This window comes from Phyllostomus hastatus, unplaced genomic scaffold, assembly GCF_019186645.2.
Source record: "Phyllostomus hastatus isolate PE091 unplaced genomic scaffold, TTU_PhHast_1.1 phas_scaffold_755, whole genome shotgun sequence".
NCBI lineage: Eukaryota > Metazoa > Chordata > Mammalia > Chiroptera > Phyllostomidae > Phyllostomus > Phyllostomus hastatus.
Window position 1 is genome coordinate 8074275 of NW_025334039.1, and position 18318 is coordinate 8092592.

Consider the following 18318-nt stretch of genomic DNA (forward strand, 5'->3'; position numbering starts at 1 on the left):
GAGCAATATCAGTTTATGGAATACACTGAAAAACACTTGAAGTTAGTTTGATTCTCTTCAGTTCAGTTACACACATTTCCATAATGATCTGCACACACTAGGGATTTACTGTGTTTCCTCTGGTTGCAATGGACTGAAACCTAATTCAAACCAGCTTAAGCCAAAAGGGAATTTACGGACGGCTGTAACCGAGACAGAGAGAGCAGGGGAGGCTGCGCTTCAGGAGGGGAGGGAACGAGGGAATTGGGTACCCTCAGCAGGTCTCTTTGTTTTCGCTCCTACCTCTCTAGACTTCGCTTCACTGCCTTAGGCCTGATTTCTACCCATGGCTGTGGGCACAAAGGGACTTTAATAAATTCTCTTTTAGTTTCTAAATTAAAAAGATATCTTATACACATGTGTGACCTCTGATTGGCCTGGCTTGGATCAGATGTTCCTGCTTCCCCCTTAGCCAAACAGCTGTGGCCTGGAGAGCAGGCAGGGTTTTCAAGAAGGTGCCAGCTTATATTCCAACTACGACATTGCAGAGGCGGGATGGGAGGAAGGGGGAGATGAAAAGAGGGGTCACCTGCCCTGGCTGGCATAGCTCAGTGGATTGAGCGTGGGCTGTGAACCAAAGCATCACAGGTTCGATTCCCAGTCAGGGCACATGCCTGGGTTGCAGGCCACAGCCTCCAGCAACTGCACATTGATGTTTCTCTCTCTCTCCCTTTCTCCCTCCCTTCCCTCTCTAAAAATAAATAAATAAAATCTTTAAAAAATTAAAAAAAAAGAAAGAAAAGAGGGGACAACAAACACAGCACCTCCAAAACGGAGCCTGTGTAGCTCTGTGGGAGGGACTTGAGCAGGAGTCAGTAGGCGGTCATTTGGGATGTGTATTAACTGAGGTTCTCCAGAGAAACAGAGCCAATGGCATGATATACACCTATGTATCCCTATGACGTTATAAGTTGAAAACATACATCTACTGAGTTAAGCAGCTAAAAATCTACTCAAATGTTAGACGTAACGGGAGTACTTTCGTATCGGAAAAATGAAGCTTGGCTTACAGCCAGCTCTACTATGGGAAGATAGGGGTGCCTGTTAGGCGAGAGTTTTGTATTTGAACTTTCTATTAGGTTCTCAGAAGCAAATATTTTGCTTTTATTAAACTTAGTGAGTGAAATCGGTTGTTTGAAATCTTTGACCTTTTTTCTCAGTGGACTGATCAGCATGGCCTCTTCAGGACTCTCCTTTGTAAAACTTACCCTTGACTCATCAGGCACAGGAGAAATGTTATAGGGTCCAGCTGTAATGTCACAACGTAGGATGAAGAAGGAGATTTGGAGCTGAGAGTCAATACATTGATAACAGAATACCCCAGCACTGATATTAATTTCAGTTTTTTGGCTTGAGATTCCTAGACCATGGAGGTAGAGTGCATTTAAAGCCAAAAGATGTGGGGGAAGGTCAGAGTTAGGAATTCTCAGAGATCTACTGGTGGATACTTGAGCTGCTTCCAAATCTTGGCTATTATAAATAGCGCTGTAATGAACATAGGGGTGCTTATATTCTTTTGAGATGCTGTTTCGGATTTTTTCAGATAAATTCCCAGGAGTGGAATTGCTGGGTCACAAAGCTGTTCCCTTTAGATGAGTGGATTAAAAAAGCTGTGGTACATTTACACAATGGAATACTGCTCAGCCATAAAAAAGAAGGGAATCTTACCTTTTTTTGACAGCATGGATGGACCTGGAGAGCATTATGCTACATAAAATAAGCCAGTCAGAGAAAGACAAGTACCATATGATTTCACTCACATGTGGAGTCCAATGAACAAAGTGAACTAACAGGGAACATGGAGACAGACATATAGATACAGAGCAGGCTGACAGCTGTCAGGCCGCGGGGTGGGTGTTGGAGGACTGGGTTGGGGGCAGTCAAGGAATTGAGCAAAAAAGAAAACAAAGAGAAAACTCACAGATGCGGACAACAGTGTGGTGATTGCCGGGGTGGGGAAGGGTGAGGTGGAAGAGGGTAATGGGAGGATAGACAGTGATGGCAGGAGACTTGGTTTGGGCTGGCGAACGCACAACCCAGTGTACAGATGACAAGCTGTGGAATTGTGCGCCTGAAACCTGTATAATTTTGGTAACCAGTGTTACCCCCAATAAATTCAATAAAAAGAAAAAAAATGAACTCTCAGAGAAACTTTTTCATATTTCCAAGGCACGTTTTCCCCCCTCTTCTTGTATGCCAGTGGTACCACAGCAGGTCGTCCTTGGAAGGTGCCAGCTTTCTAAGGAGGTTTGGGTCTCACCTGTGCATAGCAAGGGCTATAAACACCCAAGCTTACTGGTTACCTAACTGTACGACCTCCTGAGGTGATGACAGGTAAGCTCCCAAGGTGACTGCTCTGGTTAGCGATCGCATCTTTGTTTTTGGTCCCCAGGGGTTTCAGTTACATTCTTTTGAGCTCCTAGCTCCAGTTTTCTGTCCACACAGGACACAGGACATTATTTCTTTTCTTTGTCCTCTTTCTGCACCAGTATATATATCTTTCCTCAGCCATCCTCCCGCCCTCTGTCATGGCTTTCAATGGCATTTATTCTAGGTGCTGAGGATACAACCAGGAAAAACAAACAAACAAGCAAACCAAAAAGAAGAAAAAACAAAAAAACTAATTCTGTGTTCTCACAGAGGTTATGTTTTAGAAAGGGGAAAGGAAAATAATAAATATATACCATGTCAGGTGATATAAATTTGATGAGGAAGAACAAGCAGGGATAATGAAATGAAGTAATGAGGTGTGTTTCACACAGAGTGGTCAGATTAGGCCTCACTGATAAGGGTAGTTGATAGGATAGTGTCAAAGATCGCAGGTATTAACCATACATTTGGACAAAGAACAGCTCATCTTGGCATCCTAAGTAGTGTGAACTCAGGAGCTGAGTTTAGAAATTGGATATTGCTGCAATACCTCAAATATTAATGTAAGGTTAGATAGATAATGGAGAAATATCCTGAGGACAATTCCTTGAGTACTGTCAATCTTTACTATTTCCTATTATAAATGCTGCCAGTGTTGAATAATGAATGAATCTATAAGATAATACACCATGCAGTACCTCTGACATGCATTACAAACTCATCTTTTTCCGGCATCTGTTGCTCCTCCTGCCTCCACCGGCTCTGTGAACGGCCACCACCATCCGTCTTGTTGCTCGTGCCACTCACTTGCTTTCCCTTCATTCAGTGGGCGCCTGAGTGCCTGCTTGTGTCGGCACCGAGAATCAGGGCAGGAGCGAGGGCGGGCTAAGTGAGGCCCTTGCTTTGGGTGGGAGGGTGGCAAAAACCCGGTGATGGAAGTGAATATTTTAATGCAATATTTATTTAAAGATTTATTTATTTTTTAGAGAGGGAAGGGAGAGAGAGACAGACAGACAGACAGACAAACATCAATGTGTGGTTGCTAGGGGTCATGGCCTGCAACCCAGGCATGTACCCTGGCTGGGAATCGAACCTGCGACACTTTGGTTCGCAGCCTGTGCTCAATCCACTGAGCTATGCCAGCCAGATTAACACAATATTTTAAGAAATCAGAATGTATACAAAAATATCTATGATGAATGAAGTAGCAAACTTCTATGTAAAGGAGGGATTCAGACTTGCAGGGGTGTGAACCCAGATCCTAGTGCTAATGTTCCTCATCTCGGTCCTGTCCCTGCTGGTGATAGCAGGGGCATGAAGCATAGTGTCTGCCCACAGTGAGTTTTGCCAGTAGAGGGAAAGAGACACGTGAAATAAATAACCACAAAAATAAAAGTCCACGACGGCACAAATAAAATAGGGGTTCCGAGGAGATGTTTCTACTCAGGGGACACGGGGATTGGGAAAGAACCTGAGTCATCCTGGGTGTCTCTTTTTTCCTTGCTTTGACCAAGTGTTAACCTCCTTCCAAAATCCCTGATGCATGTATCCCTTCTTATTCCCTTCCCCATAATTAATGCCATTTCCTTTGCTCTTTTTTTTTCTTCTCCTGAATTATTTCTAACTGACCTAATGTCAGAAAGGCTTTGCTAAGACACAGACCTGGTCATGACCCTCTCCTATTTATAATCCTTTAATAATTATAAAAGCTTCGCATCTAAAGTGTTTGATGACCCCACCTCTGTCTTGATCTGGGCATTCTCCCATGAATTTAGACTTAACCAAACTTGGTGTGGCTCTCCAAATGGCTTTGCGTATGCCCTGTTCTCTTCCCTCCCCAGCTAACTCCTGCTCATACATCAGTACTCCGAACAGACATTGCCTCCCAGGGCTACGGTTTCCATGTCGGTATCTTTGGTGCCTAACACGTGCAGGCAGTTAATATATCTAAAATAGCTCGATTGGCCTTGGTGAGAGAAAGTACATGTCCTCCATCCCTGCTACCATGGCCATTCTGTTCCCAGGCTCACTGTGTACGTACTGAAGTGGCCAGGGACAGGGGCTGGCTGACATTCATTGGGTGAGTCAGCTTTTCCGCCTGGTTCAGTGCTGCTTCTGCTAAAGACGCTCTGTCGGGTGTTTACACTTTGTGTCCACCTCTAGAGTCATCCATATGCCTTTTTCTTCAGACCTCCTTGTGTCTGACCACCCATTATTGTTCCTTACAGGCCCCTGATCAATGGGCAGAGCCATTAGCCACTGCCCAAGAACTCATATATATCCTTACCTCAAACCCTTCTCATGCAAATTTGATGAAGCTCTGCCCGATGGTAGGATTTCCTTTCACCGCTGCCCTTTAGGACGGTGCTCCTCACACTGACCTGTGGAGGACCTTTTTTCTTTTCTTTTCTTTTCTTTTTTTTTTTTTCAGTTCATTACAACCGATCCTTTTGTAAAATGTAAAATCTCACACTCGGTTATGGCAACAGTGTCAATCTGTTTCCAAATGCGTACTCTCACTTTTTGTACTTGTTTGTATATCTTGTTGTGCAATGATAAAAAAAAACAAACCAGTTTATGAACTCTCTCTAGTCTGTGGACTGCCTTTCGAGTAACAATGTGTCAGTTCACTCCTGCATGGGGCTACAGTGTGACTGCGGCTTTCATCTTGCACCAACATATTGAGCTGACCCACCCGTGAACTGCATGGTTTGGGCAGGAGCCACTCTTGGAGAGTTGCACAAATATATGTTTGTTATTTCATCTGGCTGCAACATTCCCTCTGCATGTTACCTGGGCCATGAGAAAGGAGAAGCAATATCAGAGGCTTGCTCTGTCCCTTTCTGTCATAATGACCTTTCTTTCACAGGTCAGAGAGCCAGGGTCTGTGGTCTGGCTGCTGCTAAGTAGATCCACCCCAATTATTTACTCAGGGACAAGGTCCATGACCAGATGCTGAACCTGTAGACATGCTGGGCCAGGGCTCCACAGGCTTCCACTCCACCTAGGAGGCCATGAAGGTATTTTGGGTACCAACAGCAGCTTAGATTCAATATCCAACAGTCCCTGGAAGGGTTAGGTATCACTCTTACACCAGTGTTGATTTACTTGGTTGAATGGCCACACATTCCCTTGGGGAATGATTGGAGAAATGTCGACTTTTTTGCTGAAGAGACCTCAGCCTGCCCTTACATCGATGGATTCTATGTCTCTGAACTGGCTTATATCTGGGAACTGCACACAAATCTCATACACTCAGAGCTTTTGGTCTTTTTAGGCTACGTAAGTCAAGAAATAACCTCATTCACTGCTTGTTATGGATTGAATTTTGTCCCCTTCTCAAATTCATATCTTGAAGTACTAAAACCTAGTATTTCAGAAGGTGACCTTATTAGGAAATAAGGTCCATTGCAGATACAATTAGTTAAGATGAAGCCATACTGGAGTAGGGAGGGCCCCTAATTCAGTATGATTGGTGTTCTGATAAAAAGGAGGAATTTGGGCACGGGAAACATATAGGGAGAATGCTATGTGAACATGCAGAGATTGATCAGATGATGATTCTACAAGCCAATGTATGCTAAAGGTTGTCAGCAAACCACCAGAAGATAAGAGAGAAGCATGGAACAGACTCTTGCAGCCTCAGAAGGAACCCTGACCCTGCCCTGCTGACACCTTGATCTTGGACTTCTAGTCTCCAAAACTGTGAGACAATGCATTCCTTTAGTCTCTCAGCTTGTAATAGTACTTTGTAATAGCAGCCCTAGTAAACTCATATTCTAACCCACCTCTTTTGCCTCTACAAAACACGATGCTCATGATTTATTAGCTATAGCTACAGATGTTTGCAGGTCCAAGTTCTCTGGTTGCTTCTTTGACCTTACTGCCTGTTATAGCAAAATATACTTACCTTGTTTCCAATAGTTAAGTGCACCCTCTGGGGCCTGCTCTTTTGAAATACTGTCACCCCCATTGTCATCCCGTCAGTGTTTTAGGACCTCTTTCAAGGTTTCTTGCTAGAAGTTAAATTCTGCGTCAGAAGAGGGCCTCCCTAGTGATGCACTTTCCTCTCTCCAACATTCTTGCTCTTGCCTCAGCTTAACACCCTCGCGATGCACTTTCATGTGTGTGCCCTCAGTTCTTGATGACACGTCAGAGGGGCTCAGCAGCTTTTTTGGTGCACACCTTGTTTCTTCTCATAGCAGGGGCTGCACTTCACAATTGGAGCTGTTATGTGTAGAATTTGGTCCTAGTTTTTGGTCTAGAGGCAGTGAGGGGAGGCAGAGCCCATCTTGAAGAGGACATCTTCCTCAGGTATGGCCTTTGCAAAGTCTCCAGGCATCTGGGGGCTGCTAGTATTTATAAAAGGGAAGGGGATGCGTCCTTCCAGCCTAGAGGGTCAGCAGAAACTGAGCGTTCATGTGCTCAGGTACACCCACCCAAATATCGCCATCCTACATCTCACTCCTACTCTCTCCCTGTCAGAGCCCTAGTTGCAGCTTGGGAGACCTGCTGGGGCAGTGCATCCAGTGTCCTTTTAACTCAGCTACTCAGTTGAGTTGTAGACCTGATTTTAAGTATTGCCTGCTCTCTGGGCACAGGAGATAAGCTTCACTTAAATGCTGACATGGACTTTCTCTGGTTTGCCCTAAATAAATAGATGGCTTACCCAAGCCTGCCAGTTCCATACTTCAAAGCTCCAACAGTAGTTAACCAATACTAAATCCAAAATCTTTATAGTTATGATTAGCCCCTATCCTTCAAGTATAAGCTTTTATTTACCTCCTTCCTCCCGGACCAATTCCAGGGCACCTCAGGTAAGTTTTAGTGATGATGATACTGCCATTATTACATGTTATGGGTTTTTGTACTCATTTGTCATTAGACATTGAATCCTTCACTGCCCCTTAACCAGCAAGTGAGAAAATTCTGGCAACCCATTCTGAGGGTCTATTTTCTAATACTACTCTTATTACCAATACTCTTGATTAGAGTTTTCTCCCAAAGCAGGCCTTGAAATAAGGATTTAGGTGCAGGTAGGCTACTTGTGAAGTAATCTCAGGAAGCCTTGGTAGGAAGTGGGGAAAAAGCTGTGGGTCCTTTCAGTGGGAAGCTGTTAGTGTCACTATGACTATCCAAAGCTGTAACAAGGGAATGCGGATGAGTCAAGGGCATGTGATGTGGGCACTGGCAGTCTCCTGTGTGGCCTAATATGGTTGGAATGAAAAGTACAAATGTAAGGCAAGAGCACAGAAACCAGCACATAATAAGCGCCCAGTAAATTTAGCTATTATTTTTTTGTTGGTACTTAATTATAATCCAGATAGTTTTTGTATGTTTTGTTTGTTTTTGTACGATGACAGGATTCATTTCTGGATACCTTTAATTAGTGAACTCTCCCAATATATTTGATGTGTGATTTGATTTGTGAATATTTGCAAACATTTCCAACTTTCCAAAATCTGTCTATTGTGTGTAGTGAGGGACTCTGTAAGTCCTGGCTCATGACCGAGCTGCAACACTGAGGATAGCTGGCCCTTATTTCGTTTTGTTGAGCTGTATGTGCAGCATTTTGGTCCCACAGTGCAGTGATTTTGAAGCTAGTCTCTTCACCCCAGCTTTTGTAATCTCTTTCATTCTTGTTAACATGATGAAAGAAAATGAAAATTTCTATTCTTTTCTATTTCAGAAGAAACTATGTTATTTATGGGTCTCTTAGACCTCAGGACAGTCCTTACTTAAGGTGAAAATGGTAATTATAGCTCTCTCTCAGAGGATACGTCTATTGTACTAGTGAAACACTGATATAAATTTAGAACACAAAATACATCTTCTGTTTTTGAATTATTTTCTTTCTACTCCTGTTTGATTTCATCATGGTTTTATCATCAGTTGGGTTGAAGAAATGAAATTAATTTTTCATTTTTTTAAAGAAAATTTTTCAAAGAAGTACTTTAAGGCATAGACTGTAAGGTTCAGTATCAATAATTTGATAGTTGACACTTTTCAGGAGAGGCAAGTTAAGGAACCAATAGGTGTGGTAGGAGCAAAATGCTTGATAGAGGATTATAAAAAATAGGGGCCACACAATACAAAATGTTTATATTAATACTTCAGTTTGATAATATATGTGGTTAGAGAATAATAATAGTTTGCAAATTGCTGGGACAATCAGTGAAGTAGTCATTTGGTGTCACCAAGTGGGAATAAACTGAATTGTGAAGATAGCAAAGGTTAATCACAAACAACTAATGCCAAACTAGTGTCTCTGTGATACCCAGGCAGGCTCCATGAAGAAGGAAAATCAAATCAATGTAGAGTATAGAGAATGTTTATTACTCTTTGTTTGGATATGTTAGAGGTAGTGCCATATAACATTTCATGAATAAAGTAGAGAAAGGTTAATTGTAAGAATAACAAATCATATACAGAAATATAGGTTAAAATAGAAATAATAGTGATAGAAAACTTGAATATACAGATAGATTTAATAAACATTCAAAATAAAATTGGTGAATTAAAATACTTCATTTATTTTCATTTATATATTTAAATTAATTTCCCCAGTTTATCGAAGTCATTATATTAAGATACTATTATTAATATTTTTAGGTGTGCTAATGGTTTTGTAGTTATGCTTTAAAGAAGAAGGGAGTCAGGAACTTCCGGCTGAGATGGAGGCGTAGGTAGGTACACTTTGCCTCCTCACACAACCAAAAGAACGACAACAACAAACTTAAAAACAAAAAACAATCAGAATTGCCATAAAATCGAACTGTATGGAAGTCCGACAACCAAGGAGTTAAAAGAAGAAACATTCATCCAGACCAGTAGGAGGGATGGAGATGGGCGGCCGAGGTGGAGAGAATGTGTGGCAAAGCGGTGGCTGGAGGATGGCAGGTGAGGTGCTTCACATGTGGATAAACTGGGAAAAACAACTGGGGAGCGAGACATACTGTCCAAACCACTGTTCCAGTGTTGGGAAAAGAAAGCCTCAAACCTCTAGCTGTAAACCTGAGGGGGTTGTGGCATCAGGAGAAACTCCCAGCCTCAGAGGAGAGTTCGTTGGAGAGACCCACAGGGTCCTAGAATATATACAAACCCACCCACTAGGGAATCAGCACCAGAAGGGCCTGATTTGCTTGTGGGTAGCAGGGGAAGTGACTGAAATCGGGCAGAGAGCAGAGCAAGTGCCATTGTTCCCTCTCGGACCCCTGCCCCACATACAGCATCACAACCCAGCAACTGGGTTGCCCCGCCCTGGTGAACACCTAAGGCTCCACCCCTACAAACTAGCAGGTGTGCCAAGACAAAGAAATACGGCTCAAATGAAAGAACAGGCCAAAACTCCAGAAAAAGAACTAAGCAACAAGGAGATAGTCAACCTATCAGATGCAGAGTTTAAAACACTAGTAATCAGGATGCTCACAGAATTGGTTGAGCTCAGTTGCAAAATAGAGAAAGAAGTGAAGGCTATGCAAAGTGAAATAAAGAAAAATGTACAGGGAACCAACAGTGAAGGGAAGGAAACCAGAACTCAAAGCAGTGATTTGGAGCAGAAGGAAGAAATAAAAATTCAACCAGAACAGAATGAAGAAACAAGAATTCAAAAAAAAGGAGGAGAGATTCTGGATTTCCAGCCAAGATGGAGGTGTAGGTAGAAATGCTTCACTTCCTTGTACAACCAAAAGAAGGATAACAGCCAATCAAAAAACAATGAACAACTAGAAGTGCCAGAAAATCAAACCACATGGAACTCCAACAACCAAGGAGTTAAAGAAACACTCACCCAGACTGGTAGGAGGGCAGAAATGGGCAGCTGGGTGGAGAGGACACGTGACAAGGCAGTGGACATGCAGGCAAGGTGGGGCTGTTTGAATGGGAAACTCAAGACTCAAAGCTAGGTGTAAACTACTGAGGGGGTTGCCATGGTGGCAGAAACTCCCAATCTCACATGAGAGAGTTCATTGGAAAGTGGGACTGGAGCTGAGCAAGCGAGCCACATTGTTCCCTCTTGGACCCCTCCCCTACAGGCAGTGCCACAACACAGCAAAGAAGGTTGCCTCACCCTGTGGCCCTGCCCCCTACAACATAACAGGTGTACTGAGACAAAGAAATATGGCCCAAATGAAAGAACAGATCAAAACTTCAGAAAAAGGACTAAGCAACCAGGAGATAGCCAACCTATCTGATGCAGAGTTCAAAACACTGGGAATCAGGATGCTCACCGAACTGGTTGAACTCAGTCACAAAATAAAGGAACAAATGAAGGGTACCCAAAATGAAATAAAGCAAAATATACAGGGAACCAAGAGTGAAGGGAAGGAAAATGGGACTCAACTCAACAATTTGGAACAAAAGAAAGAAATAAACATCCAACTGGAACAGAATGAAGAAACAAGAACACACAAAAAGGAGAGGCTTAGGAAACTCTGGGACAACTTTAAATACTCTAACATCAGAATCGTAGGGGTGCCAGAAGAACAAGAGGAAGAAGTTGAAAACTGATCAGATGACTTCCAGCAAGATGGAGGCATAGGTGGATGCACCGTACCTCCACGCACAACCAAGATTAGAACAACAACAATTTAGAGCTAGAATAACACCCAGAACTGATAGAGAATTTATCTGAATGGAAGTCGGACAGCCAAGAAGTTGAAGTAGACCCATTCAACCAGACCGGTAGGAGGGGCGGAGGAGTGGAGAGGAGGAGTGGGCGCGGGTTGCGGCACGCGGAGATCGGGGAGAACTGGGTGCATAAGGCAACCGGGAGCGCATAAGCCTTCCAGGACGTGCAAGATTGCAGCGCAGCGGTGGACCCTGAGTACGCAAGTGGCAGCTGGCGGACCCAGTGAGGCGGCATTGTGGACCAGGGCAGAGCATGAACGTAGGATCCCAGGGGAGCTTACTGAGGCCCCAGGAGAGCAGAGCTACTGCCATTGTTCTCTCCTGCTCCTGCCCACACATACAGCGTCACAATCTAGCGACTGGGGTGCTCAGCCCCGGTGAACACCTAAGGCTCCGCCCCTCACCGTAACAAGAGCAACCAGACGGGGTGGGGGGGGCAGACAGAGAGAGAGAGATAGAGAGAGAGACATACATGTCTCCAACAGAAGAACAGCTCAATCCCCCAGGACTCATCCTTTTGAGTGACCAAGCGATAGCCAATCTATCAGATGCACAGTTCAAAACACTGGTGATCAGGAAGCTCACAGAATTGGTTGATTTGGGGCGCAAATTACATGAAAAAATGCAGGTTACCATAAAAGAGATGAAGGAAGATGCACGGAGAACCAATACTGAAGGGAAGGAAACTGAGACTCAAAACAATAGAGTGGACCAGAAGGAAGAAAAAAACAACCAGGCAGGAAAGCATGAAGAAATAAGAATTCAAACAAACGAGGAGAAGCTTAGGAACCTCCAGGACATCTTTAAACGTTCTAACATCTGAATTATAGGGGTACCAGAAGGGGAAAAGGAAAAGCAACAGATTGAGCACGTATTTGAACAAATAATAAAGGAGAACTTACCCATTCTGGCAAAGGAAATAGACTTTTGGGAAATCCAGGAAGCTCAGAGAGCCCCAAAGAAGTTGGACCCGAGAAGGAACACACCAAGGCACATCATAATTACATTAGCCAAGATTAAAATGAAGGAGAGAATCCTAGAAGCAGCAAGAGATAAGGGGACAGTAACCTATAAAGGAGTTCCCATCAGACTGTCAGCTGATTTCTCCAAAGAGACCTTACAGGCAAGAAGGGGCTGGAAAGAAATATTCCAAGTCATGAAAGACAAGGACCTACATCCCAGATTGCTCTATCCAGCAAAGCTCTCATTTAGAATGGAAGGGCAGATAAAGTGCTTCTCAGATAAGGTCAAGTTAAAGGAGTTCATCATCACCAAACCCTTATTTTATGAAATGTTAAAGGGACTTATCTAAGAAAAAGAAGATAAAAACCATGTATAGTAAAAGGACAGCAAACTCACAATTATGAACAACCACACCTAAAGCAAAACCAAAAGAAAATAAGCAAACAATTAGAACAGGAACAGAACCATAGAAATGGAGATCACATGGAGGGTTAGCAACAGGGGAGTGGGAGGAACAGAGAGGGGGAAAAGGTACAGAGAATAAGTAGCATAGAATGTACGTTGAAAATAGATAGGGGGAGGGTAAGAATAGTATGGGAAATGTGGAAGCTAAAGAACTTATAAGTATGACACATGGACCTGACTAAAGGGGGGGATATGGGTGGGAGAGGGTGTACAGGGTGGAGGGGAGTGAAGGGGGAAAAATGGGACAACTATAATAGCATAATCAATAAAATATATTAAAAAAGTTGAAAACCTATTTGAATAAATAGTGAAGGAGAACTTCCCCAATCTGGCAAAGGAAATAGACTTCCAGGAAGTCCAGGAAGCCCAGAGAGTCCCAAACAAATTGGACCCAAAGAGGAACACACCAAGACACATTATAATTAAATTATCCAAGATTAAAGATAAGGAGATAATCTTCAAAGCAGCAGGAGAAAAGGAAAGAGTTATCTACAAAAGAGTTCCCATAAGACTGTCAGCTGATTTCTCAAAGGAAACTTGCAAGAAGGGGCTGGAAAGAGATATGCAAAGTCATGAAAGGCAAGGACTTACTTTCAAGATTACTCTATTCAGCAAAACTCTCATTTGGAATGGAAGGGCAGATTAAGTGCTTCTCAGATAAGGTCAAGTTCATGGAGTTCATCATCACCAAGCCCTTATTATATGAAATGTTAAAAGGACTTATCTGAGAAAAAGAGGAAGATAAAAAATTATGAACAGTAAAATGACAACAAACTCACAACTGTCAACAACTGAACCTAAAACAAAAACAAAAACTAAGCAAACAACTAGAATAGGAAAAGAATTGTGAAAATGGAGATCACATGGAGGATTATGAGCAGGGAAAGGGAGCGGAGAGAATGGAGAAGAATGGTGCAGGGTATAAGAAGCATAAATCGTAGGTAGAAAAAAGACAGGGGGAATAGGTTAAGAATAATATTGAAAATGGAGAAGCCAAAGAACTTACATGCATGGCCAATGGACATGAACTAAGGTGGGGGAATGCTGGTGGGAGGCAGGGTGCAAGGCAGAGGGGAATAAAGGGGAAGAAAAATGGGACAACTGTAATAGCATAATCAATACAATATATTTAAAAAAGAAGAAGAGAGTCAGCCTCAGCTGGTGTGGTTCAGTTGGTTGGGCATCATCCCATGAACCAAAAGGTTGCCAGTTTGATTCCTGGTTGGGGCACCTGCCTGGGACAGCAACCAATTGATATTTTTGTCACACATTAATGATTCTTGCCTTCCCTATCTTTCTTCCTTACCCTCTCTATAATAAAAAATATATAATGAAATGTTAAAAAAATACAGATTCATTGTCTTTTATACATACTGAAATATTTACAGAACTGTTTTGATAGCAGGGATTTCCTTCAAAGTGGAGGGCTATATGGATTAAACAAAATTGGAGATGAGTTAGTGATTTTTGAAGATGGGTGTATGTACTATTCTGTCTACTTTTGAATATGTTTAACATTTTTTCATAATAAGTTAATAAATCATGAGATTTATTGCTAATGTGTAGTATCAAACTTCATAAATAGACTTCAATTATGCCTTCTTTTTCCAGTTATAGTCACAAAGACATAGGGAGGGAAATAAACCATTTCTTTTGGCAAAGTTGTGGGCAGAAGACTCAATTTTAAGTATATCATGAACTAAATATATTTTTAAGCCAAAAATACCTGGAAAGCTCTCTGGTCCAATTTCTAAACTTGAAGACAAAGCAATTGGAATTTGGCTGTCTGGGTTAGTTTGTGTCGTGACTCACACTGGGTCTGGTTGTCAGCTACTGGTTCTGTGATTTTTCCCACTACATCAGATGTTTGTTCACAAATGCAAGGTTCTTTTTTTATTTTTTAAAAAGATTGTATTTATTTTTAGAGAGAGGGGAAGGGAGGGAGAAAGTGGGAGAGAAACATCAATGTGTGGTTGCCTCTCATGTGCTGCCTACTGGGGACCTTGCCCGCAACTCAGGCATGTGCCCTGACTGGGAATTGAACTGGCAACCCTTTGGTTCACAGGCTGGCACTCAATCCACTGAGTCACACAAGCCAGGGTGTAAGGTAAGATTCTTTTAGCTCACTGAGACCCAGTTGCCTCTACAGGGTTGCCTCTGAAGTCGCAGCCATCTGCAGTGATCAAAGTTCAAATCATAGCTTTGTAACTTTCTAGCTGTGAAAGCTGAAATGGTTTATTTTACCAGCCCTAGTTTGTTTTGTCATGTGTAACTTGGGGAAATAATCCTGTTGTGAGGATTAAAAGGAATAATGTATGTTAAAAATGATTAGTAATAGAATCTATATTCCAGAGACTTTCTGAGAATGAAATGAGGATGTATTTTAAGGAGCCAGCTGGCACATGATATGCACTCAGTGAATTCTTCATTATTATCATTGTGGTCATTGTTGCTGTTATGACTATCTTCATACTGTAAAGGCAGTGAAGAATAAAAAATTTAATTTATTAAAAATTTAAAAAATGTTTCAATTACAATTTGTATTTAATGTTATTTTGTATTCATTTCAGGTGTACAGCATGGTGGTTAGACAGTCATTTACTTTACAAAGTGTTCCCCCTGATATTTTCAGTTCCTACCTGGGACTATACCTAGTTATTAAAATGTTATTGACTATATTTCCCATGCTGTACTTTAGATCCCCATGACTACTTCGTAGCTGCAAATCTTGATGTGGCTTCTTCTGTGCATCTTTAGTTGTAAGACTTATGCTCAGGCAGGGTTGATATGGTTTTCCAGGTTGATTGTTCTATAACCTTCATTGTAATTTCCTTTCTGGACTGTCTTCTTTCACTTAGCATATGTTTTCAGAGTTCGCCCACATCATTGCATGTGTTAGTACTTCATTTCTTTTCATTGGCAAATTATATTCCATTTTTTAATCTTTTTGAGTTACTTTACACTTTCCGATCTTCCTATTCTGGGTGAATGGGAGAATTCTACACTGTTTTCAGGGATTGGAATTGTAGCCTGAATCATCTACAGCAGCCAGTTGTGATTTACCTTGAGAAACATAATGATGGAGAGAAGAAAGAGAGAAAAAGTAAGGGAATTAAGACATGGAAAGAAAGAAAAAGAGACAGTGGGAATATTTCAGCAGAGACTGAATGATTAAGCTTTAGGGATGCTCTTGGAAATTCCCACAGTAGGTGAGAGGTTGGGCATTAACTCCTTAACATCTTGAAAAATTGAAACATCTGTTGAATCATACTTTAATTTGGTCACGTTTGCTACATGTTTTTGAGCATTATATTTTCTCCTTGACTTAGTTGATTCAGAAGAAATAAAATACAATTCTCAGGAATTTAATAACTCTACATTCACTGAATTGCAAAACTTTTACTTCTATTCCTTCATAACTTTTTAAAATGATTTGGAGAGTATGAGAATGATATTACTCTGATTTCAACTTTCAGGGTTATAACTCTAGCATTCGCTACATTTTTACCTGGGATACCAGATGATTAGTACCAGCAGGCCCTTATTAATGTGAACTTTAAAGGAACCATAACTTTTTAAACACATCACTGAATTCTCTCTTGAGGCCTTTTGAGTCTAAAATTCTATGATTTTCTATTATGTTGTGTTACTTGTTATTCTTTGGGGTGAGCTTTAAGGCTAAAATCCTATTTGCTAAACAAGGTATATAGAAAGAAAATCAGGTTTTTAAAGTTTCCTTTTAAGAATGTCTGCAGAGAAAAGAAAAATTATTGCCAGGAGGCATCAAAAGCAAAATGGGATGTTTTACCTACTCTCTCGTTAAAACTAAAGTCTGATTTTAAAAGGAAAAAGTCAAAATAAAACAAAAATAGTGAAGAACACCATTTTAAATGTTATCACTTTCCATCCAACTTCTCCTAGGAAGTGAAAAGTGTCCTTCCCTGCAGATGGTTACGAGGATGTACCAGATGTACAACAAACACGTTAAACTTTTCTTTGACACAACTGGGCAGTAAGTGAAAAAATTTAGTTTTTTTTTTTTAATGGGTTTGCTGCCAGAACACAGGTGTCATGGAAACTACCACTAAATCAAAACCAAAATGAGAAAGGAGAAGACTCACATCAACGTCAAGGTCATTGGACATGTAGATTCTGGCAAGCCCACCACTACTGGCCATCTGATCTGCAAATGTGGTGGGATTGACAGAAGAACCCTTGAAAAATTTTAGAAGGAGGCTGCTGAGATGGGGAGGGACTCTTTTAATTGTGCCTGGGTCTTGGATAAACTGGAAGCTGAACGTGAGTGTGGTATCACCATTGATATCTCCCTGTGGAAATTTGAAAGCAGCCAAGTATTATGTGACCATCACTGATGCCCCAGGACACAGAGACTTTATCAAAAACATGATGACAGGCACATCTCAGGCTGACTGTGCTGCCCTGATTGTTGCTGCTGGTGTGAGCGTGCCCTCAGGCTGACACACTGGGTGTGAAACAGCTGGTCGTTGGTGTTAACAAAAGGAATTCCACTGGGCTGCTCTATAGCAAGAAGAGATACAAGGAAATTGTTAAGGAAGTCAGCACCTACATTAAGAAAATTGGCTACAACCCTGACACAGTAGCATTTGTGTCAGTTTCTGGTTGGAATGGTGACAATATGTTGGAGCCAAGTGCTAATATGCCTTGGTTCAAGGGATGGAAAGTCATCTGTAAAGATGGCAGTGCCAGTGGATCCATGCTGCTTGAAGCTCTGGATTGCATTCTGCCACCAACTTGTCCAACCAACAAGCCCCTGCTTCTGCCCCTCCAGAATGTCTACGAAACTGGTGGCATTGATACTGTCCCTGTGGGCCGAGTGGAGACTGGTGTTCTCAAACCCTGCATGGTGGTCACCTTTGCTGCAGTCACCATTACAACTGAAGTAAAGTCTGTTGAAATGCACCATAAAGCTTTGAGTGAAGCTCTTCCTGGGGACAGTGTAGGCTTTAATGTCAAGAACGTGTCTGTCAAAGATGTTTGTTGTGGCAATGTGGCTGGTGACAGCAAAAATGACCCACCAATGGAAGCAGCTGGCTTCACAGCTGAGGCGATTATCCTGAACCATCCAGGCCAAATCAGTGCTGGATGTGCACCTGTGCTGGATTGTCACACAGCTCATATTGCTTGCAGATTTGCTGAGCTAAGGGAGAAGATTGATCGTTGTTCTGGGAAAAGGCTGGAAGATGGCCCAAAGGTTTTGAAATCTGGTGATGCTGCCATCTTTGATATGGTTCCTGGCAAGCCCATGTGTGTTGAGAGCTTCTCTGACTATCCTCTTCTAGTCCACTTCACTGCTCGTGACGTGAGACAGACAGGTGCTGTTGCTGTCGTCAAAGCAGGGGACAGGAAGGCAGCTGGAGCTGGCAAAGTCACCAGGTCTGCCCAGAAAGCTCAGAAGGTGAAATGAATATTATCCCCAACACCTGCCACCCCAGTCTTAATCAGTGGTGGAAAAACAATCTCAGAACTGTTTGTCTCAGATGGCCACTTAAGTTTAATAGTAAAGGACTGGTTAGTGATTACAACGCATTGTAAAACCTTCAAAAGGAAAGGAGAATGTTTTTTGGACCGTGTGTGTGTGTGTGTGTGTGTGTGTGTGTGTGTGTGTGGCAGTGTTTCAGTTATTCGTTTTTAAAATCCATACTTTTTAATGAAAATGACTTGACCAAAAATCTGCCGCAGAATTTTGAGATCCATTAAAACAAAGTTCAATGGGGGCGGGGGAGAAAAAATTTAGAGAACATGAATGGTCCAGTATTTTTCTTAATTGTTGAAAATTCCATCATAGAGCTGCTGTCACTGGACTTACCATAC

General features: G+C 42.0%; 2 protein-coding genes across 7 annotated transcripts in view; both read left to right on the top strand.

Annotated features, from left to right (window-relative positions):
• ANKS1B (ankyrin repeat and sterile alpha motif domain containing 1B) overlaps nt 1-18318 on the top strand; it is an 830913-nt gene that overhangs the window by 36849 nt on the left and 775746 nt on the right. The gene's annotated exons all lie outside the window — the stretch shown is intronic.
• Nucleotides 16566-17911, top strand: LOC123810619 (elongation factor 1-alpha 1-like). The gene is given in 3 exon segments (XM_045826451.1): nt 16566-16814; nt 16816-16928; nt 16930-17911. Coding segments are annotated over 3 exon segments (1344 nt in total).